Genomic DNA, 25,123 nt, shown 5'->3' on the forward strand with positions numbered 1-25,123 from the left:
GATTTAAAAATCTACCACTAATCTATTTCCACATTAATAACTGTAAAAGCAGTTAGAACTATACTTGGAATACTCTAGATAACTAGATCTGTATTTCCTTCAGGAAATACCTTGTGCTTGTAAGACAGGAAAAGAATAAGCTACAGTTAATATATAGCCATATACTATATAGACTGCAACAGCAGTATAGTCACTGTGCTATTAAACATACTTACAAATAATGCAAGGGAAATCATATTACAAGTGACAAAATTGCATAATCTTTACACAAGGTTTAAATTAATGCCTATTAAAGGCGCTCTATTTATTATTGCCCCCCCCCCCCATCACATTTTTTAGTAATCATCATAAATTAGGTATCATTTAACAGTACTTTATATCCTTTTAGCAGGCTCCTCCCCCTAGAGGGTGGTGTCATGTTTCATTATACAAAATGTATTTTAATGGAGTTAACTAGTTAACTGAGGTTCGGGAGTGGGGCCATGCCTCAATCAATCACCTGACTTCTCAAAACTTTCTTATATCGGGCCGCCCCTTACAGTATTGTTTGTCACGTTCTCTTGAACCCTCCCTCTCTTATCTATTCAACCATCTTTCCCATCCCCTGTTCTGTTCTCTTCTCTTCCAGGTTGTATTGGGGGGGTCCTAATGACTCGGCCTACAGTTAACTGAGATGATGCCCCCACTCTGAGGCCCCGTCCACATGAAGCCAGAGCTTGCCCTATCCGAACTTTTTTTCCCCTCATTTCAAGAAATATCTGCGTACACACGAGAGCACCGAAACCGACTCAAAACGATGTAGTATACATGCCAGGCCAGTGTGTGGCGCTGTAATTCTGCCACAGAAATACACTAAAAACAAAGAAGAAGAGTTGTGGCTAGAAGGGGTACAGCAACGGTCGAAAGTGAGGCAAAATCTCAAAAGAAAATAACAATAAATAAATTTGCTACTTACCAGATTGTGTTTTATTAACGCCTACACTCACCTCGACCCTAAACCTACCCTTACAATAATGCAAATACAGTAATTTAAGGACGTAATATTGATGTGCGCATGCCCAGTGGCCGTAGCTGTATCCCTTTTAGTCTTTCCCGTGCGGGACGTGGTGTAATGACATCACCGTTTCACAAAATATACGGATTGGCTGTACACACGAAAACGCAAGGGTGTCCGTTTCAGATTTATCCACTTTGGGACCCGGTTTAAAAAAATGCCGGTTTCAGGCTCCTAAAATGCCAGATCCGTCTGGACGAAACACTGATACGATACACATTTTTTACATATACAGCTAAACGTGTCTCCGTGTGGACGATGGCCACCAACACCAGATCAGCCTGACTACCATCCCTTTCTCTCTTCCTCTTCATCCTCTCCCTATTCATCCCGAAGTTCTTCAATAAATAATTCTCCAACATTCATGGTTGTGGATTGGTCCTTGCTCGTGAAAATATTTTCTAATCAAAAATGTTTTCTAATCTAGCATACTTTCCAAAAAGCATATTGTTGGAAAGCTCCGTGACTGTTTGTTTTGTGATAGAAGTGATATTGTGACAGAATTTATTAATTTGTTACAAGAGAACACATAAAAAACAATTCAATGGAATGTGGCGGTGGCTATTTTTGGTAAAGGGCATAGGAACTTACATTTTTGTGAGATCAACTTAAAATTTGGAACACAACTTGGTTAGACATATGGCTTTGATTTTATAGCAATTTTAGGGTAAACATTTTTTGTAAAATATATATTTTGTACAAAATATAAAATGTTCTGTACATTTGTTTTACAGTAAACTTCTTTAAAACAATTACATTTTTTGCTTTCACTTTAGTGTCTTGTTTAAAAGAACTGAATTCCTAACCATGAATTAAAAATATTTAAGTTGTGCATTTTCATGTCTATGAGGTAAGGGGGGTTTTAAGTATGTTGTATGCTGAATTAACTGAACATGTTAAGCAATTATTGTTTGTGGTTTAGACTATAAATGGGAAATCATGTGTGGTGGGTGTTTTAACGGATTCATGGGAAGTACTTTAGCGGCGTTACACAACAGCCGTTTGCCAGAACATTCATCCCACTGACTGTTAAGATCACTGACTGCTGAAAAATGACTCAGTGAAGGAGGATACAGACGGAGTCATAACATGAACAGACTCACTCTTTCACCATCAGCTCCAGGTAAACCAAAAAGTCCCGGGATTCCAATGAAGCCCTATAAAGAAACAGAGAAACAGAGAGAAGCTCAATACTGATGCCTGGAGTGGAGGATAATGGGAAAGAAAGATCACATTCATCACAAATCATCACATTTTTTCCTCAAAAGTGGTGTTCGGGGTGGTTTCTATCCACAGCAACTTACAAATGAGGGATACAAGTGATTCATCTAAATATTAGTTGCTAGGGTGTTCTAGGTGGTTGCTTAATATACTATCCATTAGGGCTGGGTATTGACACGAATTTCACAATTCTATTTGATTTCGATTCACAAGCTTGCAATTCGATTCGATAATTTCCGATATCAGGTACAATACATGGCAAATTTTCTCAAGGAAAACAAATCTCTTAACTAATGCTTTAAACTATGGGAGTCAGAGGTCAGCCTACTTGGCTACATTTTATAATATATACCTAATAAAGTTATAATATTAAATTTACAAATACAAAATCATATTTCTACTCCAATTCGTTTTTAGAAATATAAACATTTAAATGGTGGCTGTCATAAAAACATGCCAGATTTATTCAAACATGCATTACATTTTGAAAAACATTTTAAAAAATGATAATGCATATGTAATATGGTGCCTATATTTAGCTAAATGATCCTCTCTAGAGTAAATTTTTCTAGCTGACTAACGAGTTTATGGACACTGGATAGCCTATGGTTTTTCTGAGGTAGGCTAAATGTGACGTTACATGACATTCAACCGTCTTTCCACCATTAAAAAAACTGATTGAGCGATTCCATGTGACACAATAAGGATTTTGGTAAGTTGTCCTGTATCTTTTAACACACTTCCAGATGCTCATTGGTGTTTATTTCGCGCTGTAACTGGTATTAAGTCGGAAGAGAAGATCAGTTCACGTGCCGCTTCTCTTGAGCTGAGCTGTGCAAGAGCGATCTCGCGCCACACGGCCACAGCGCCAAAACGGTATTTATGTTTTTGAATTTCAAAATAAAATGGGCGTAATTTGAAATCTGAGACTGTTTCATATCAATAGTAACAAAGCACAAAGATGATTGCGATTTATTGGATGGGAGGCGAGCTACAACGCTCGTTCATTCATCAACTGAAAACAGGATGACTAATCGATTCTACGATTCTACGTTTGTAAAAATGATAATCGATTCAAATCGAGAAATGGATATTTTTTTACCCAGCCCTCCTATCCATATTAATTTCATAGACCTATTTTCTCTCACAATCACAAAATGTACCATTTATACTGCAACAGCTTTAGGGGAAATATCCAAGACAAATGTAATACCTAAATACTGAGTAGTAAAACTAACCATTAGATGAAGTAAGACGTTAAAACAGGTTAGTCTATATAATCATTGGCAATCCAACGGACGTCCACCGTATCATTTGATCACAAGGATGTACAGATGAATGAAGAGGTGCTAGGATGGATGAATGGACGTCTTCGTGTTGATGCAGGCCATGAAGTAAGTGTATATGCCCATGGACTGCATGGTGCTGGCCTCCACAATGTAGTCCAAGGGCACATACGCTCACTTCAGGGAACAAACGATGGACACATGCACAAACAGACACAAGGTACAATGAAAACATATGCATTCAGATTCACTCAGAACCATAACTCCATGCAAGGTGCTTTGATACAAATGTGCATTGGGAGACACATGCGCGCGCGTGTGTGTGTGTGGTGCCTAAAGACAGCAGGGCCTCAGTCTGATTTTAAACAGGAAATTCCAGCCAATGTGGGCGGAGTCTAGCCTGATAAAGAGCCTTTAATACAGCTCAACTACAAACACAACAGCTAGAGCGTGTGTATGTGTGAGCACACTATATAAAGTGGCACAGGGAGAATAAAATATAAATTGTTTCTGAATACTTCAAACCAACGACAGAGCAAAATAAATGAAGGTGGCTGTACTTGTGAACATGTTAATGTGACTGTAGGAGGCTAAAATCACACATAAATGCACACTTATGGCTCGGGCAGCTGTCAGCAGCAAATTTGTCATGGTTGAGTCTCTGTTGACTCAAAAAACAGAAAAAGGAAAAACCAGAAAACCAGGGGGAGACGGAAGAAAAGAGAAGCTGTAGTAGTAAAAAAAAAAAATCTCTCTAATGGAGTCGAGGTCAAATCACTTGACTTTAAAACTCAACAAGATTGTCAGAAAAAGTCCGAACTTCATTTTCAGCCCTTTGTAAAAGATCAAACATCGCAAATAACCTAGCAACAGTAACCATAGGCCGCCCAGACAGCTCAAATGTCACAATGACAGCGTTGTAAGTTGCAATCACACATCAAACGGGGAGAAGACGTGTACACACCCGAGCACCTTTCGGCCCGACGGGCCCTATTGGACCAGGTAAACCCTGGAAGAGAAGAAAAGAGAAAGAGAGACTTCAGTAACAGGCTTAGGATTTAATCAACACACATCATTTAACAGGCAAACTGGAAGTGAAATGAATAGCTTGTTTCTTTTGATAAGTATCCAAACGTGTGTGTGCCCACAAGAACAAAACCCCTGATGAATTTATAATGGCCCTATCACAGGCTCCATAACGAAAACAGAGCCACAAAACTAGTTTAATATTTAGGCTGACATGCAGAAAATAGCAATGGATAAACGAATTAGCCTTTCCTTGATTTAGATTATAGACATTAAGTAATGGATAATATGCGTAAAGCGTAGGGATCGCCTATCATTCATAAGGTCATTTGTTTTGTTTTTTGCATTAATGACCAGGCGATTATACATTATCCTGAGTATAACACATCTACTTTGCACATAATTAAATATATGGAGTGATATTTGACAGCGATTTACCAATCAGATTGAAGTATTCCAGAGAGCCATTTCATATAGCTCAACACAAGCAGCGTATATGAGTTCAATGTGTGTTAAAAAACCAAAGGCTTGTGGCTCTGGAAGGATATTTCATTTAGTTTTATTCTGATTCAAACCAAAACTCCATCAGTGAAAACAACACAAGTGGGTCAAAACATCCCGATACCAAGTGGCCAGAGCGAGCGACTACATCCTTTCCTTTCCTACATTTATTTCCGATCACTGTGCCCCGCAGCTAATATAATTGCATGAACAGTCAATGAAAAACAAAGCGAAACACACTCAAACAAACAAACATACACACACATAAACACGCCACACTCCACAGCAGAGGAAGATCTACTGCACCTGCCTGCCAGGATAGCCTTTGGCTCCAGCTTCTCCAACAGAACCTTGTTCCCCCTGTAAAGAAAGACAAAGAGAAATGCTGGCTACCCTGATTTTACTTTAAAGACCCAAAAAAGTATTTTGAAGTTGAACACATAAAATGCATAAAAACCACTGCATTAGATTAGCAACAAAACACCAAACAATGTGGCTTCCATTGAAAAGAAAGAGAGCACAATTAAGCAAAATATAATAACAGACAGACAGATGATAGACAGACAGACAGAAAGACAGACAGATGATAGACAGACAGATGATAGACAGGCAGAAAGACAGATGATAGACAGACAGACAGATGATAGACAGACAGACAGATGATAGACAGATAGACAGATGATAGACAGACAGACAGATGATAGACAGATGATAGACAGATAGACAGATGATAGACAGACAGACAGATGATAGACAGATAGACAGATGATAGACAGACAGACAGATGATAGACAGATAGACAGATGATAGACTGACAGACAGATGATAGACAGATAGACAGATGATAGACAGACAGACAGACAGACAGATGATAGACAGACAGACAGATGATAGACAGATGATAGACAGGCAGACAGACAGACAAATGATAGACAGAAAGACAGATGATAGACAGACAGACAGATGATAGACAGACAGACAGATGATAGACAGGCAGACAGACAGATGATAGACAGACAGACAAATGATAGACAGAAAGACAGATGATAGACAGACAGATGATATGCAGACAGACAGATGATAGGCAGACAGACAGATGATAGACAGACAGACAGATGATACGCAGATGGTAGACAGATAGATGATAGACAGGCAGACAGACAGATGATAGACAGACAGACAGAAAGACAGACAGATGATAGACAGACAGATGACAGACAGACAGACGATAGACAGACAGACAGATGATAGACAGATGATAGACAGACAGACAGATGATAAGACAGGCAGACAGACAGATGATAGACAGACAGACAGATGATATGCAGACAGACAGATGATAGGCAGACAGACAGATGATAGACAGACAGACAGATGATATGCAGACAGACAAATGATAGGCAGACAGGCAGATGGTAGACAGGCAGACAGATGGACAGAAGTTGATAGACATACAGACAGATGATAGGCAGACAGACAGATGATAGACAGACAGATGATATGCAGACAGACAGATGATAGACAGGCAGACAATGATAGACAGACAGATGGACAGAAGTTGATAGACATACAGACAGATGATAGACAGACAGATAGATGATAGACAGACAAATAGATGATAGACAGACAGATGGTAGACAGACAGATGGACAGAGAGATGATAGACATACAGACAGATGATAGACAGACAGATGATAGAAAGACAGACAGACAGATAGACAGACAGATGATAGACAGACAGATGATAGATAGACAGATAGACAGACATATGATAGACAGACAGATGATAGACAGACAGATAGACATACAAACAAATGATAGACAGACAGATAGATGACAGACAGACAGATGATAGACAGACAGATAGACATACAGACAAATGATAGACAGATAGATGATAGACAGACAGACAGACAGACAGATAGATTACAGACAGATAGATAGACATACAGACAAATGATAGACAGACAGATAGATGATAGACAGATTGACAGAGAGATGATAGACATACAGACAGATGATAGACTGACAGACAAATGATAGACAGACAGATAGATGGTAGACAGATAGATGATAGACAGATTGACAAACAGATGATAGATAGACAGACATAAAGATGATAGACAGACAGACAAATGATAGACAGACAGATAGATAGATGATAGACAGACGATAGACAGATAGACAGACAGATAGATGATAGACAGACAGACAAACAGACTGATGACAGACAGACAGACAGACTGATGATAGACAGATAGACAAACAGATGATAGATAGATAGACAGACAGATAGATGAAAGACAGACAGATGGACAGATAGACTGATGATAGACAGACAGATGGACAAATGATAGACAGACGATAGACAGATAGATGATAGACAGACAGACAGACTGATGACAGACAGACAGACAGACTGATGATAGACAGACAGACAGATAGATAGACAGACTGATGACAGACAGACTGATGATAGACAGACAGACTGATGATAGACAGACAGGCAACAGACTGATAGACAGACAGGCAACAGATAGATGATAAACAGACAGACAAATGATTACAGTTTATAGGGTATTTCTATAAAAACAACAACAACAACATTTTGTCAAAATAGACGGCTACTTTTGAATCATTGTTAGTGGAGAATTTTTTTTATTTTAAGTGTGTAATTATGACATTTGCCAGCAAGGGCTACATTTGCTCAACCAATGGCATGAGTTTGGGGTGGGACTATCTGTTTGTCTGACCAATGACAGACAGGGGGAGTGCCCCATAAATCTGTTTGAAATCCATTATTTTTGCAATTACCTTTGGTGACGCTAGCAGCTGAAATGACACACTTCACCTTTAAGTCTCCAGAGTTACAAAAGAACAACCTCTGCGCAAGAAAACTTTCCTCTGGGTGTGTGTTTGTCTTTCCTCTCTCTCAACTCATGACTTGTAAGGATGGTTCACCTTAAATAACACACAGGGCTTTGAAAGGACCTTTTCTTGTCATGTGTGCTTTAAGAGGTAAAACCCTCTGTGGATTAGTTATGACTAGTGACATCAGTTTTTGAGTCAGACAAGAATATCCCCACACTTTGAATGTTTGTTTATATGCTTGTTTGTTTGTGTAACAGTGTTTGCATGTCTGTATTACTCACTGGTTCCCCGGGAAGGCCTGGTGGTCCTGGATGGCCTTTTTGTCCCTGTTCACAAAGAGGACACATGGTGATTTTGTAAACACTTGGTGATTTACACACACACATACACACACACACACACACACACACACACACCACACACTCCTAAGACAATAGAAAAGATAAAAAACACTTTCTAAATCTTTCTAAAAACTTAGGATATGGAAAAGTCGCCCACACAAACACAGCGAGCGTGCTTTTTACAGATCCATCATTATTGACCCAATCCATCTTTAGTCAATCAGCGAAAGCAGTGCAATATTTTCCACACACTCCTGTATGGTGAACAAAGTATGCATCTGCACATGTGCGTTTGCGACATATGTGGGTCTCAGTGAGCAAACGTGTGTGTGTGTGCGTTTGTGTATATATATTACAGATATAAATGTTTTCCCTTGGAAGCTCCCACGAGTCTTACAGGCTCAATATTGTGCTGACTACAGCAAGATGTCGACACAGAGCGGAAAATACGCATCAAAGGTGGAACAGAGTGAGAGAGACGGGGTTTGAGGGAGCAATATAGTAAAGTGTGAGACCTCACGAGCACGCCAGTAGACAGGCATGAAAAAATGGATAAACTAAGGGAAATTTTTCCATGTTGCATGTGAACCGCACTTCTGGTGTTTCTTACAACTGTGAGAACATGAACAGAACATGTAGCTGTTAAACAGACATACAGACAAATTAGACAAAGAGACAACTCAGACAGACAGAGCTAGATAGACAGACAGACAGACAGATAGACAGAGAAACAGATAGATAGACAGACTAGACAGACAGAGAGAGAGATAGATAGACAGACAGATAAATAGACAAGACAGATAGACAGACAGAGAAACAGATAGACAGACAGACAAGACAGATAGACAGACAGAGAGATAGATAGACAGACAGATAAATAAATAGACAAGACAGATAGACAGACAGAGAAACAGATAGACAGACAGACAAGACAGATAGACAGACAGAGAGATAGATAGACAGATAAATAAATAGACAAGACAGATAGACAGACAGAGAAACAGATAGATAGACAGACAGACAAGACAGATAGACAGACAGAGAGATAGATAGACAGACAGATAAATAAATAAACAAGACAGATAGACAGACAGAGAAACAGATAGATAGACAGATAGACAGACAGAGAGATAGATAGACAGACAGATAAATAAATAGACAAGACAGATAGACAGACAGAGAAACAGATAGATAGAGAGACAAGACAGAGAGATAGAGAGACAGACAGACAGATAAATAAATAGACAAGACAGGACAGATAGACAGACAGACAAGATAGATGGATGGATAGACAGACAGGACAGATAGACAGAGACAGATAGATAGACAGACAGATAAATAAATAAATAAATAAATAAATAGACAAGACAGATAGACAGACAGACAAGATAGATAGATAGACAGACAGATAGATGATAGACAGATAAACAGACAGACAAGACAGATAGATAGACAGACAGATAGATGATAGACAGATAAACAGACAGACAAGACAGATCGATAGACAGATGATAGACAGACAGACAAGATAGATAGACAGACAGACAGATAGATAAACAGACAGACAAGACAGATAGATAGATAGACAGACAGACAGAGAAATAGACAGACAGATAAATAAATAGACAACACAGATCGATAGATAGATAGATAGATAGATAGATAGATAGATAGATAGATAGATAGATAGATAGATAGATAGATAGATAGATAGATAGATAGATAGATAGATAGATAGATAGATAGATAGATAGATAGATAGATAGATAGATAGATAGATAGATAGATAGATAGATAGATAGATGAAGCATAAAGTACCATCATTCTAAAGAGAAATGTAAACAAGAACATAAAACTACAAAACACACACACACACACACACACACTTTCTTCTCTGCCAAACCAGTGAAATCTATCCTGTCACACTCTGCGCTTTAGAGATGTCTGTTTCTTCCATTACGTTTGTTTGTGGGAAACCCTGCTCTAATTCCTACATCCACCTCAACATTCCAGCGGACAGAAACACACATGTACCATTGATCTCTGTTGTACGTGTACAAGTATTTAAACAGTTACATGTACAGTACTCTTACAGAAACAAATATTTAGCTATAATACTAAACAGAATCTTTTTGTGTCTACGTTATTTCATCTAATAAAGCAATAACATTTATCTGACGTTAAACTAGTTAACTAATTCTCGTGTTAAATGTCCAGCTCTAGAACATCCAGTGTACAGTAGAATCTGTGTTAAAGGTTGATCTGTTCTATTGATCAGCTGCTAAATCTGCCCGGCCCGTCTGAAGAATCACAGGCTGCTTTGGTTTTATTATTCGGTTCCGTCATCCCTGCATTCATCCCTTCATTCACTCGTTTACGACATGCTGCCATTGGTTTTTCCAGAGGTTCTGCTCTACATTCTGATGTTTCCATTTCTAGCCATAGACACGTAACACAAAGCACATGGACCGCGCCGCCTGCCAGGTATTCACAAACACACATGCACACACACACACTTACAACACATGTACAGACATGCCGCAAACAACTCATTTCAATAATCGATTAATCTGTTAATCATTTATATGATACATCAACAAATTGGATAATCACATAATAATACAAAAAATATATTTTACAGAAAAAGCATGTTATTCCACATCTTAGAACTGAAATGAAGGCTATTTAATTAAAGAAAAACACACATATATATGCATAAAGATATACAAGCCAGTGGGTCTTGGCTGGATTTGCTTATTACAAAAAATATTTCAAATCCAACAATGAAATATATCAATATTACATTTAAGTATTAACAGCATATGCAAATTTATTAAAATGACAAATGCTGAATATAAGTTTGAGTGGACGAACAAAACAACTTCTCTTTTATGTTAAATGTCGATCAGATGTTGCTATCGTACTGTATACGATTATCTGAGTAGTTTCATTTAAAAATTTGCATTCAACATTCACCAAAACCATGATTATGCATCGAGTGAAAATAACACTCATTGACAACAACTCTTATAATACTTGACTCGTTGTGATTAGTTGCTGCTCTAGACATTACATATGCATGCTCACATCCATCGTTTAAAGCAGACATCCACTACAGGATTTTTCCAGCGATCCCACTGTAGGATCCTTCCAACGCAAACACACACATTCACAAACACACACATGAAGCTGTAAGCGCTATTGCTTACATTAAAGCGCTTGGCAGAGAGTCTAAACTTACTATAATCATGCACAGCTGAGACGTGACTCACACACACACACACACACACACACACTAATGGCCGTAACAAAGAGAGTTACTCATGGTGAACGACTGTACAATTCTCAATAGCCTTGTTTGACGTGTATGTGCTTTGAGTATAAAGGAGTGATAGACGACTCGTTGGGGATTCCCTCTGATGTTTACACTGGGTTTCCAAGTCAACGGAAGACACAGTGAGGCAGAATGAGTGGGAGCGTTTCAGAGTGTTTGCGTGGGTCTCGTAAGCAAGAAGGCAAACATCTGCGCTAATGTCACCCAGCAAGTGTACAGCAAAAATAGAGTGTGCACATTGTTCAGAAATAATGGAGAGAATGATTCAAGCCCATTATTAATCGTTAATGCTATTCCATGCATTCTGACTTATTTCCACTGTTAAAGAGTTGGATTCTCATGCTAAACACGGACGAAATGTAAAAAAACTAGTTGGACGTATGACGGAGTATTTCTGTGCCAAATACACTCCTTGAGGATTCAAACAAGTTTCAGAAAGTTTTTTTTCGAGTATGGCCCTGTATGAGGTCATAAAGGGCGGACTTCCTTGTATGGCCACTTCTCCCGGATGAGCGTGTGCGCACGTCAACCCGAGCGAGAGCAAGAGCGCCTCCATCGACGAGCTTCGTTCGGGTTATAGAAGCCGTCGGCAGCGCTGTCATTTTGACATTAACGTCACTAAAGAAGTGTGTTTCTGGTTGTGAGGGAAAGATAAGTAACGGAATTAGGCTTGCTACGATAGTCGGTGTTTCCGGTGTTACCGGTGTCCAGACTCAACACCGGTTACATCACTTGCCCACCGTGGCACCGCCCACCGCCTTTTTGATTTTTTTATAGTAATAAAATAATTGAATTCAGTTAGAGAACAGACAATACAAATAAAAACTGAACGTATCTGCTTAATAAAGCAGGATCCGACCGTGAGTCTCGGCAGCGGCAGGAGTCATTCATCAGATTTAAAAGTGAGGAGCTGACTGAGATGATCGCGGAAGATTTGGTTTCAAAGCGAAACGTAAAAGCGCCTATTTAAGGGAGTTTGTCATTTGTTTTGTTGTTGTGTTTTTCATTAAAAATAATAGGCTAATGAACCCACAATTCAAGCAACCCGCAGCCGAATTGGCGCTAATTCAAAACCGAAAGTAAAATGTGCACGGCCGCACAGAGCGCGCATTGTTTACTTTCGCCTGGCTCCGCAGTGCGAGCCTCCGCGCTACGCTGACTGCGCGCATTTATTTTTGCCGCGCGCAAACAAGGCTTTACGGACGAACTGTTATTCATTCATGGCGTGCATCTCAATCATAGACTGATCAATGCTTGATCAGTGCCCTGACTACTGAACTAGGGAAGACGCACCCATGGCCTCCCAGAGTGCGCATTTACAGACGAGCTGTCATTCACGGTGTGCGCGCACTGGCGTGTTTGCAGTTCAGAGCGGTCGTGTGCATGTTACTTTCGGTTAGATAGAATTAGTGATTTAAAAGCCTCCGCCGGTGATACCGGTATTATCGGTGTTGTCACACATCAATTAACCGGTGGGAAAATTTCCTCACCGTCACATCCCTAAACGGAATACATGTACCGCCGTTACGTATTCAGAATACAAATTATGAGTAACTGTATTCCGTTACAGTTACACTTTAAATAGTTGGTATTTAGAATACAGTTACATTGTTGAAATCAACGGATTACATTACGATACTTCTCTGTTTCACTCTCTAAATAAATTAAGACAACTCCATACATTTCCCAGAACGCCCCGATATGAAAACGCGCGGTTTTCTTGATCACAATGGAGTCGGAAGAGGAGCAGTGGGAGCTAGAGGTAGACAACAGAGAACAACAGAGCCAGGGCAAGAACGCGCTTATATCCTGGAAATTCAAACAGCACTTCACATTAAAGAAAGAGAATGGAGAACAAAATATAACGGTGCAGTGTCAGTGAAGAGCTGTTTTTTTCTTTATTATTTTGAAAATACCAGAGAAGGCTTGAAGAACTGAAAAGAGTTTCTATATTTTACTATATCTCTTTACGTAAATATTATTTTCTATTTAAAACTACAATATCATTAGGCTATTTTAAAAACCCAACTACTCATCCGCCCTATAGGAGGGAAACGTAGCTTTCTTCCACTTAAATTTTTATTTTACTGTAGGCCTATCTCTTTACATACATATTATTTTCTATTTAAAACTGATAATTTCGTTATTTTACTAACCCAACTAATGACTCGTACAGGCTTTCCAATAGTTTGCACGTGAGGGGAAAACGTAGTTTTCTTCCACAGAGTTGTGCACTTTTAAGCTATTTTTATTTTACTGTATCTCTTTAAATAAATATTATTTTCAACTTAAAAATTATAATTTCGTAATTTTACTAACCCAACTAATGACTCATCCAGGCTTTCCAATAGTTTGCACGTGAAAGGGGAAAACGTAGCTTTCTTCCACTTAAGAAGAGTTGTGCGCTTTTAAGTAATTTTTTTTTACTGTATCTCTTTACATAAATATTATTTCTACTTAAAGGGTTAGTTCACCCAAAAATGAGCAGCTTGGATCACCAAATTTCAGCAGTTTGGCGGTTTGACACGCGATCCGAATCATGATTCGACTCACTGATTCATAACGCTTCGAAGCTTCATGAGGCCGTGTTTTGAAATCGTCATCACTATATAAGTCGTTATTTAGGGTTTTTTTGCGCACAAAAACTATTCTCGCCGATTCATAAAGTTATTTTAGAACCACTGTAGTGAGATGGACTTTGTAACGACGTCTTTAGTACCTTTTAAGGGTCTTGAGAGTGTAAAGTGCCATTGTGCCAATGGAGGCCTTTCAGAGGCATCAGATTCCAACTAAAATATCTTCATTTCTGTTCCGAAGACGAACGGAGGTCTTACGGGTGTCTAACGACATGAGGGTAAGTAATTAATGACAGAATTTTCATTTTTGGGTGAACTGACCCTTTAAAAACTATAATTTCGTTATTTTACTCACCCAACTAATTACTGGGTTTCCAATAGGTTACACGCACTTTTCACAATCCATTACGGAGCTGATCAATTTTGATTTTGCATATTGTTCTTTAAACGTTCTTTCGTGTAGTTCATACAACCACCTTACAATATTTCAATAACATAATTTATTTTGGGGCCTATGCTTTGCACAACAAAAAGTTAATTGTGCTGCTAATTATAAGTGAAATGTAAATCCAGAGTGTTGTTCCCGTTTTCTTGTTCTTGATTTGTTGTTCTTCTGTGCTATGTGTGTTATTAGAATCGCCATCATTCTTTCATTTGATTTGACATTATGGCTAAGGCAAATTGTCTTTAAAAGTAATAACCAGACAAGAGTTATTTGACGTTCGCTGAAGTCTGGGTTTATTAAACTGCCGCTTCAGCGCAGGAGCAAGAGTTGTGACAATGAGCACGATCTCATCAGACACTACAATAGGCTTGTATACTAATAATTCATTAATAAGGACTGTTTTCTTGTACAAAATTAAATATGAAATATTTTAAGTTAAATTCACAGTGTAAGACAAGAGGCTAACAATGTCAAGATCAGTAGGATTTTTGTGTGTAGCCTGCCTGACACAGTATTTTCACAGACTGTCACGTCTCTGGCATAGACTACAATATTTAAAATAGCATATATGGATTAGTTATATTCTCACTTTAATTTACAGCGCAATCCCTGCAGTGCAAAGTTTTTAGGTTAACTATAGAATAGACTAGGATTAGTGTGTGTCGCTCGCGCAAGAATCGCGAAAGGCACTCCATTGTGATGTCGGTCAGCCATCATCGGCACAACCCTAATGGAAGTAATCCAAGTATTCAGAATACATTTCTCAGATTGAGTAACGTAACGGAATACGATACAAATTACATTTTTGGGCATGTATTCTGTAACGAAATACATTTTGAAAGTATCCTTCCCAACACTGAAAGATAACCTTGTTCAGCTTCCCAAATAACCCAACAGTTTGTTTTTCCGGAGTTGTGCAAGTGTGTTTGTTTGTTCCCGGTCACGAGTCGAAACCACAGGCGGTGAGTGAAACTGCTTCAAATGTCTGTTTTGTTTTAAATCGGCGCATAAGTGCATATAATGAACAACACGAACGTATAGTGAATCTAAAGTTATCCAGTGATAATGCCATGATGTAGTCTGTGTGTGTGTGCGTGCTTGTGACTCTTTAGCTCCTCCCCACTGCACTCCTGCACGAGCTCGGGTGTTTTCGGAAAGAATCTGTACAGCTTTTATAAGTATGATAAAACTAAAAACTCTTTGTAGATATGAAGGATGCAAAACTACTCTATAGGTACTCAAGATTAACATGAGATTGGCAGAAACTGTGTGTTTTGTACACTTTAAAGTGCCCCTATGATGCTTTTTATTGTCTCCTAAAAGAAAGAATTTCATTGCATAATGCCAGCCTATGGTCTTCATGTCTACTTTGCTCTGCCTTCAAACACTGTAGTTGTATCTGAGGCATAGAAGAGATTGGTGTGTGTTGTCGACATGTCGAGAAGACGCTGTTTTCAGCGCTGCATATTTGATGCACTTCAAAAGATGAGGACTTGTGCTGGAATTGATACGGTAAAACCTACACCATTGTTCCTGTTCGTATCACTGTGTGCCAAGTGCTGAGGAAGATCCAGAGCTGAAATTTGGATATGGTCGCATTTCATTACTGACATGCGCTTTAAGCGGTAGACCAATCGAAACAGACTGGGCTGTCTAACCAATCAGAGTAGAGTAGACCAATCACATCAGACTGGGCTGTCTGACCAATCAGAGAAGAGCAGGTTAGCGGGAAAGAGGGGTTTAGAGAGACTGAATCTCTGAACAAACCGTTTTCAGACTCTTTGAGAAATTAGGTGATGTGCAATGTATATGAGAGAAAAAGTAAGTGTTTTTTGTCCTTGGATGCATGTAAATCTATTGTAGGAGACCTCCAATACAAAATTAGGAACTTTAAAATAGCGTAATAGGGGCACTTTGAAATACTGCAATCTTACTCCTAAATGACAATGATTCGCCTTTGTAAACCTTTAACAAGTATGATCACAGTGAGCATTAAAATCTGCATTGGCGCTGCCGCTGAGCCAGAGAGAGCAGTTTTCAAGTATAGGTATGGAACAGCTTCACAAACAATCTTTTCAATGACATGGTATCATTATTTCTGTTGCTATAATTCAAATCAAGTACTGGGATAAAAGTTTAGTTTGGATATGAACATTAATGTCTAAGGTAGTGATCAAAATAGGGCAAACCACCTTTAAAGTGCCCCTATTATGCTATTTTAAAGCTACACTGTAACTTTTTTAGTCTATTCTTAGCTAAAAACACTTAGTTCTTTCAAAAATATATGTGCTCATTAATGTATATTTACTTCTTTCAAGTAATAAAGTATTCTCGTAAGTTTATAATATGCCATTGAAAATACATAAGGTAATGGGATCTAACGGTGGTCGCCATGTTGCCCCACCATCTTGAAAGTACATTAGCCAAAGAGGGACATACCCGTAAATTCAAGCTTCGCCTTTCGCGTTTTAACCGGTTTTAACACTCGATGGCACTGTACAAAATTCCCTGCCTCGAGCATGTGCACGTCAACTTGTTCAGACTTGTCTGGTGCATGCGCAGAGAGTTTTCATCTCAGCAGCGTCCAGTAACAGAGTTATACAGAGTTTTCCTGGCTTGTTTATTCCTCAAAAGTCTGTTTTTCCTTGTGTGGTATTTCTGTGCGTTAATAACTCCATAAGTAATAATAGTTATTGTCATTGTAGATGTGTTTCAGAGTGTGTCATCACGTAATTCAGTTGATGTCACCTCAGAAGTATTTTTGTGTCAACATACAATAGCGTAATGCTCACCTATTTGAATAATCATTCAGTTATTTTGTTATCAACAATGTTTATTCGTTTATAGAAAATACTTGCTTGTAATGTATGTTGATGGAAATATGTATCAGGTCTGATCGGCATATTAACAATTGTTATACAGAGCGCACTGCAGTGCTAAAACTGCACACCCTTTTGTAACCGGACACCGCTTGTTAGCAGCAGCAGCGGCAGCTCCGCTCCTTATGCAGCTGCATTTAGTGCCTATATATGGTACAATAAGCTCTGGTTTACAGTTACATTATACAAATGTAACTTATAAGTATAGTTATACAGTTCTTAACTGTGTATCTTCTGTCATGTCATTATCATGTATATTTACCATCCTTATTTGTTCTCTCACAGAAACCACATTTATGTACATATCCACGCAAACCTGTTTATGCCTTGCAATTGGATGACTGAATAAACATTACTATCATCAAAGTTCACTCTGGATTAGCTGCAGTTCTTTCTAGCCGAATAATTAGGCCAGTTGAGTTCCAACGGTCCCACTGCGCACAGAATATCCCACAGGCACCGTGTTGAATGTGGACGAGGTCGTACTGGAAGCCATGTTAATCTTGGACTAAATCGGCCACCGTAGGAGTTGAAACGAAATCGGAATTGAGAGGAACAGAAACTAAAATTCACTGGATGGTCATATACCTTTTCACCGCTAGATGGGGGAAAATATCACACAGTGTAGCTTTAAAGTCTTCTAATTTTGTTTTGGAGTCTCCTACAACAGGTTTACACGCATCAAAGGTCAAAAAACACTTGCATTTTCTCATAATATACATTGCACATCACCACATTTTTCAATGATTCTCAAACGACTTGTCAGATGATTCAGCCCCTCCATTCCGAGAGCCTACTCTGTTCTGATTGACCAGATGGCCCAGTCTGTTGTTAACGCTTACGGCGCGTGTCAAAAACGAAACACCCATTACCATAACTGAACTTTAGCTCTGGAGGCTTCCTAAAGTTTAGCGATTGTACACACTGTAAAGACAAAAACGATCAAGTGTCAATTTGACCATATCAATCCGAGCGCGAGTCCGATGATGACGAAACGAACCTCCATCGCAAGGACAACTTGAGCAGGACGTTTCTCAGTGATGCTACTCAGTTTGAGGTACATTATGGGGTGTTGCAACTGTAATTCTTCACCATTAGCACTAATAAGTGTGTACGTTAGCCGAGCACTAACATGAATGACTGATATAACAAAGTTTGTAAAAGAAATCTTGCTCCATCCTTTATGGACTCAAAGTAATAAGAACGACTGACAATCTGCATTAATAGACACAGTTTTAGTTAATAGTGGCCCACCGCTGATGAGCAGAAGTATTTCAGTAAGACAGTAATAACGCGAGTTAGCCGTTGATCTACACAATACGTATTTTAAACAGCCGGTAGAAAATATATACATCAATAATCAATCATACTTATAGGTTGAGCAGTTGGTCCAAATAAACTGGGTACTGACCCATCTTTTAAGAGCAAGCATTTTGAAAATCCCGCATTGAAGGGCTAGTCCAGTTGTTCGCGGGCGGAAAACGTAGAACATAGGGGGGCATTATGCAAATGTGTTAGCTAGTGACATATAGCCGTAACTGATTTGAATTCCTGATGACTCGTTTAGGCGGTTCAGAGTCGATTCTTTCTTTTGGAAGACAGTAACTTTATTTATTGTGCACTTTCGATTTTGCAACTTTGCAGAACGTTTACATTCACAGACAGCTATATTACACACTGCATGAATATATATATTCGAAAAACCATAATAGGGGCACATTGAATCATTCATTCAAGAGATTCGTTCAAAAACGCTAATTCATCCAGTAATGAGTCATTGAATCATTTATTCAAACCATTTTTTTTTATTATTCATCCAAATTAATTAAATATTTTTAAATAGACTGCAGCGATTGACATTTTCTCAGAGCCTCTAGTAAATTGCATGCTATTTTGTTTAGTTGTCTATTCATAATCATGTGAGAATCGTGATCTCTATTTTAACAAAAAAATCATGCAACTCTAAGCGCTTCAGGATATCTTACCTTACGGCCTTCCACGCCGACTAAACCAACAGGACCGAGCAGACCGATGTCTCCCTACAAACAGACAACAAACATGAGGCACAAACTCTCAGATGCTGTTGTAACTCTTCTTGTGTGTCTGTGTGTTCCCAGCAGAAGAACATCTACCTTATATTCTAGGAAATAAATGCCCTTCAGTGGATTTTAGGTTCGACAAACATCCTTAATCTCATCAAGACCAATATTTTGGCCGTTACTAACTTGTGTAACAAGTGTATGTGTTTTCTCACTTTATCTCCTTTTGGTGCTTTTCCAGGAGAGAGTCCAGGGTCTCCTTTCTTCCCCTGAGAAAAAGAATAACAGAGAAACCAGTGACTGAGAGCGTTAACTCACAGAACTAGAGTTTCATAATCGTATGAAGAAAACGTCAGTGGTGTTTGTCCATGCAAAAGTCACTAAGGCGTTGCCAAGGCAGTTTTATCAGCTACCAGGCCCAGTCGCTTAGAAGAGTAACAGCACAACTCCGATCAAAACAAGCCAGTACTGTTTTGAGCTTTATACATTACAGTAATTAAGGGTTTATGTGTGCATGTACATGTGTGTGTCACAGACAGGAAGAGAGAGAGAACGTGGGAAGTTTAACTCCAGGCCGTTACACCTTAACCAAAAGTGTCTTCAAAGGCCGCTCGAAATAATTAAACACAGAAAGCAGAGACCGTGCAATCGCACAAACACACCCGCTGAGCCGCTCGGCTGTTTACCACCTTTGTTGCATTTACAGGGATAAAGGGAGCAGACCAATCACGCACCAGGACATCACACACACACTTAACTTGGAAGCATGTTTAGTGGTCTTGGTTTATAGCCCCTCTTTAATACTACAGCTATACTTCATCACACAAACTATGTTGTGAGAAAGACTTTCCACTACCTGCTGGGTTTCTCAAGTTCAAATAAATCAAAGTGCGTGTGTGTGTTTGACTGTCTGTGTTTCCAAAACCTTGTCCGCAGGGTTTTGCATGCAGCCCAATTGTACCAGCAGGCGGTGCGGTGATGAATATAACAGAAGGCTGAACAGAGGAAGATGAGCAGACCAGTACATGGGATCAGACTGCGGATTATCTGACGGTAAATGTGGCTGTGTTGGTTTTTACCTTCAACCCTGGATGGCCGGCTCGACCTGGCTTGCCGTGTGGTCCTGGGGGTCCCTGCAGGAAACGACATGCATATCAAGAATGAATAATTAAGCAAAACTGAAAAGCATTTAATAGTTCACCTACTGTAAAAAAAAGAAAACTGACCACAGTTTATGCAAATGGCTGCTATAGTGCCTAGCTAGACACTTTTGTGTTTATATACTTGCACACTTGAGTATGCTTTGGTTATTTTTCTGTTCCAGATACAGAGAATAGATCTTAGATGGTTTCTAGCAGTTTTTAACTTTGACCTTTCATGTGACCCTGACCTTGTTCTGATAGCTCTTCTTTTAAACGACTTCCCACTTGAGGTCAGAGGTCACAGTGAGGGTCAAGGTCAATGGGTGTTATTGGAAGGAAACAGTCCATAAGAAAGATACCATGCATGAAGACAAAAAAATAAAGCTGAATGAATGTGTGTGTGTTGGTGGGGCTGTTTGATATATTGTGTGTTGATGAAGTATCCGATATTATTCTGCTGATATAAAAAACAACTCTGTGTCAGACTCAAGAGAGTCAACAGAGGAAAGTCTCTGATCTGCACCCAGTCAAGCAATAAAATATGATTCTGTCGGCATCACAAACACTCAAACTGTTCATGGAAGTCCCTCAAAATTCCTTTGAAATAAAATGAATACTTTTACTCAGCAAGGATGCATTCAATTGATCAAAAGTGACAGTAAAGATGTTTCACAAAAAAAGTATATTTCAAATAAATGCTGTGTTTAACTTTCTATTCATCCAAAAAATCCTGAAAAAAATGTGGTTTCCACAATAATATGAAGCAGCTCAACTGCTTTCAATATTGATAATAATCATAAATGTTTCTTGAGCAGCAAATCCTCATATCAGAATGATTTCTGAAGGATCATGTGACACTGAAGACTGGGGTAATCATGCTGAAAATACAGCTTTGACCTCAGGAATAAATTACATTTTAACATTTTAACATTCATTTGAAATGATATTAATATTTCACAATATTACTGTTTTTTTAACTATATTTTTGATCTAATAAATGCAACCTTGGTGAGCAGAAGACACTTACTGACATCACGGACATCAAACTTAAAATCTTATAGATATCAAACTTTTGAAAGGTATATAGGAGTGTACTAAGAGGAGGCAAAGATTGAGGAGATTGCAAAGAAAGCGCAAATAATGTACGTTGACTTTACTGAAAGTCTTCTTTGTTCTAACAAGCAAACACACACACACACACACAAATAACATTTAACATGAAAAGGGTGCCGGCTGAACAAGGCCTAGCAGTCAGACTTTATAACACATGCTCCAAAATACTTCACACCAGCACAAACACACACAACAGAGAGTGACCTCACGGCGGTCCTTTGACGCATGGACACTACATGTTGACTACAGTTGCTAAAACAACACATCGCACCCACGTGATCCTGTCAACAAAGGTCAGAGTTCAAGCAAGGGTCTGTGGGTCTATGGCTCTCTGTGTTTGATTGTGCTACAAGATTCTTCACAAGCACTCTTTATACAAAGGGATAGAACACCCCCAACATTAAAAATGATCTATTATCTGTGTATTAAATATGTGAGATGAGCTACATGCCAAATTTTAATACCCAAAAATGAAAATTCTCTCATCATTTACTCTAATGTCATTCCAAACCCATAAGATTTGTGTTCATCTTTGAAACATAAATGAAGATATTTTCATGTTTTTTATTTTTGTATTCTGTCCCTCCATTGACAGAATGCAAAGTCTGTTCACCCAAAATTCTTACACTTCAAAACATCCATGAAATGAGCAGTTTAATCCAAGTCTTCTGAAGAGATATGATCGCTTTATATGATGAACAGATTGAATTTAATCTAAATATTGATCAGCGAACATAAACAGAAGCTCAACCGTACTTGCTTGACGCGCGAGAGTTTTGAAGTGTCGACGTCAGAGATTTGGCTGAATAGACTTTCAAAGGAGGGACAGAGTTCTCTCAGATTTCATTAAAAATATCTTCCTTTGTTTTATGCACGTGGGCTGAGTAAATTATGACAAAATGTTCATTTTTGGGTGAACTACCCCTTTAAAATCCCATGTATCCCATTAAAAACTAGGTGCAATTGTAGTTGTGACAAATGATAAAACAGACGGACACAAGTAAGAAAGTTCAAATGATTGAGTGTGTATGTGACAGACGGATCCGGAGGGGAGGTTTGTATATTATTCTGAGGTCAGATTGACCTGCTGACCAGACAAAACCCAGACACGCGCACTAAAAAGGACCAATAAAACACAAATACACTTGGGCGAACAGTGTGTGAGAGATTTTTTAAGGCACTGCATTTTACAAACTTCCTGTTTATATCTGAGGTCGAAGGTCAGAAGCTCTTTTAGTCTAACACACACACACATATGCACACTCACCCGAGGTCCTCTCGTCCCTGGCTGCCCTGGTTTCCCTGGAGGTCCCGGAATTCCCTACGAAACACAAGAGCGTACTTATGAATCAAACACAGACTCGCTGCATAGGTGTGCTATAGTGCTGCAAGGCCCGGTTTAAACTAAACACAGCAGAGGAAACAGGAAGTCATTTGAGGGAATTTCCTTTTTCTGATAATGAGCTATAGGCTTACAGAAGACCTGTAGATCCTGTATCCCACTGTGTGTGCGTGCGTGTGTATTATGTGCGTTTATGAAAAGATCCCTGTGGTCCTTTTCTGTAGCTTAGAAGGTCTGTACCAATCCCACAATCCTACAGTTCTCATATTGCGCAATTTTGCTGGTTTTGTGCCCCTATTCTGAGTATTACGAGTAGAATCTATCATCTATAAAACTGTCCATTTTAGTGAATCGGTACCAAACACTGATTCAATTATTTGTTTGGGGAAAATATTTATATTTATACAATTAAAAACATTTTATTAATATAAATTATTTATAAAATAAATATTCTAAAATATTTTTAAATATTTATATTTATAAAGTAAGCAATGTTTTATTGCTTATTATATATACACTAATATATATATATATAAACTTCTCTTTTATTTATTTACAAAATGTTTTATGAATATTTCTATTCATAAAATAATTAATATTTTATTTATTATTATTATTTTATTAATATAATATCCATCTATAAAATAAACAAAACAAAATGTTATTTCATAAAATAAATCATTAGTATTTTATTTATATAAACCATTTATAAATACAATTTTATAAATTATTTTATAAATATTTATTTTCATGAAATAATTAGTATTTTATTTATTATTATTGTATTTATATAAAACATTTATAAACACAATTTTATAAAATATTTTTTAAACATTTATTTTCATAAAATAATTAGTATTTTATTTATATAAACCATTTATAAAATAAATACAATTTTATATAATATTTTTTTTTATTACAATATTTTATTATTGATATAAATTATCTGTACAAAAAAAATATATATTTCTAAAATATTTTAGTAAAAAATATTTTAGTCTTCATAAGATTTTACCCAAACACATTTCTATCAAAATTAAAATGGTTAGCGATTGCTGTTTAATGTAGATTTGTACTGTATTTCAGTATTTTAGTTAAACATTTAGTTAAATGAAACATTCTTAATCTACTTGGAAACAATGACTATTTGGTCCAAAAGGTGGTTCCTCCTCCTGAATAAAACATACCCTTTTAAGCCATTTCAGAGCAATAACATGCTGTACGTATCAAATATCATCAAATGGCCAAAAACATCAGGATTTTTCCGGTAATCTCTCCCAGCTCTATCGCTCAACCAGTATCATATATATCAACATAGTTGTTGAAACAGAGGATCAGTTGGGTTCTCTCTCCTCAAGCCCACCTCCACCCCCAAGAGCAGTGCCACGCGGCACGGGATGAAAGACTTCCATTGAGCGCGGCTCTCACAGAAGATGAGTGTGTGAGCTTGTGTGTGTTTATGTTAAGAATCTCGGAGCTCCAGAACTATGGCTCTGTTGATGGAGGAGGGGGGATGGTGCTTTCTCACCCACATACATGTACACAGCCCCCCACCAACCGCTATGTACGTGCTCACGCACCGACAAAGTCCTGAATGAACACTGAGATACTCCCAAGATGCAACACTGCTTTCAAATAGTGCTGTTTGTGTTCAAAATAGCATACTACTCTAATTAAGTATGCACATTTCCTATGAAATACCGTATCCTACAATGCTATACACTCAACTTCCATTTCTAGTGTGCTGAATGAATATGAATTAATAGAAGCAACAGTACTTGATACATTTTAAGATACTTTTAGATGAAAAATGCAAAGGAGGAGCTCAAACGTTGGAAATTTTTGAAAAGTCAATCTTCTCGATTGAGATCGCGCAATCTTAATTTTTCATATAGGTTGCGGCATCCAGGAGAAGCACAAGTAACACTTTGATGAACAATACAACACACACAT

General features: G+C 38.2%; 1 protein-coding gene across 1 annotated transcript in view; it reads right to left on the reverse strand.

Annotated features, from left to right (window-relative positions):
* The window catches only part of col27a1a (collagen, type XXVII, alpha 1a), an 87,678-nt gene that overhangs the window by 45,023 nt on the left and 17,532 nt on the right, over window positions 1-25,123 (reverse strand). Inside the window, exons 4-11 of the mRNA XM_079835627.1 lie at window positions 23,096-23,149; window positions 20,653-20,706; window positions 19,789-19,842; window positions 19,520-19,573; window positions 8,241-8,285; window positions 5,395-5,448; window positions 4,526-4,570; window positions 2,158-2,211 (exon numbers count right to left, since the gene is read on the reverse strand). Coding sequence (XP_079691753.1) covers window positions 2,158-2,211; window positions 4,526-4,570; window positions 5,395-5,448; window positions 8,241-8,285; window positions 19,520-19,573; window positions 19,789-19,842; window positions 20,653-20,706; window positions 23,096-23,149 — 414 coding nt within the window. The remainder of the gene's footprint in view (window positions 1-2,157; window positions 2,212-4,525; window positions 4,571-5,394; window positions 5,449-8,240; window positions 8,286-19,519; window positions 19,574-19,788; window positions 19,843-20,652; window positions 20,707-23,095; window positions 23,150-25,123) is intronic.

The sequence above is a fragment of the Gobio gobio genome (assembly GCF_949357685.1).
Source record: "Gobio gobio genome assembly, chromosome: 14".
NCBI classification, from domain to species: domain Eukaryota; kingdom Metazoa; phylum Chordata; class Actinopteri; order Cypriniformes; family Gobionidae; genus Gobio; species Gobio gobio.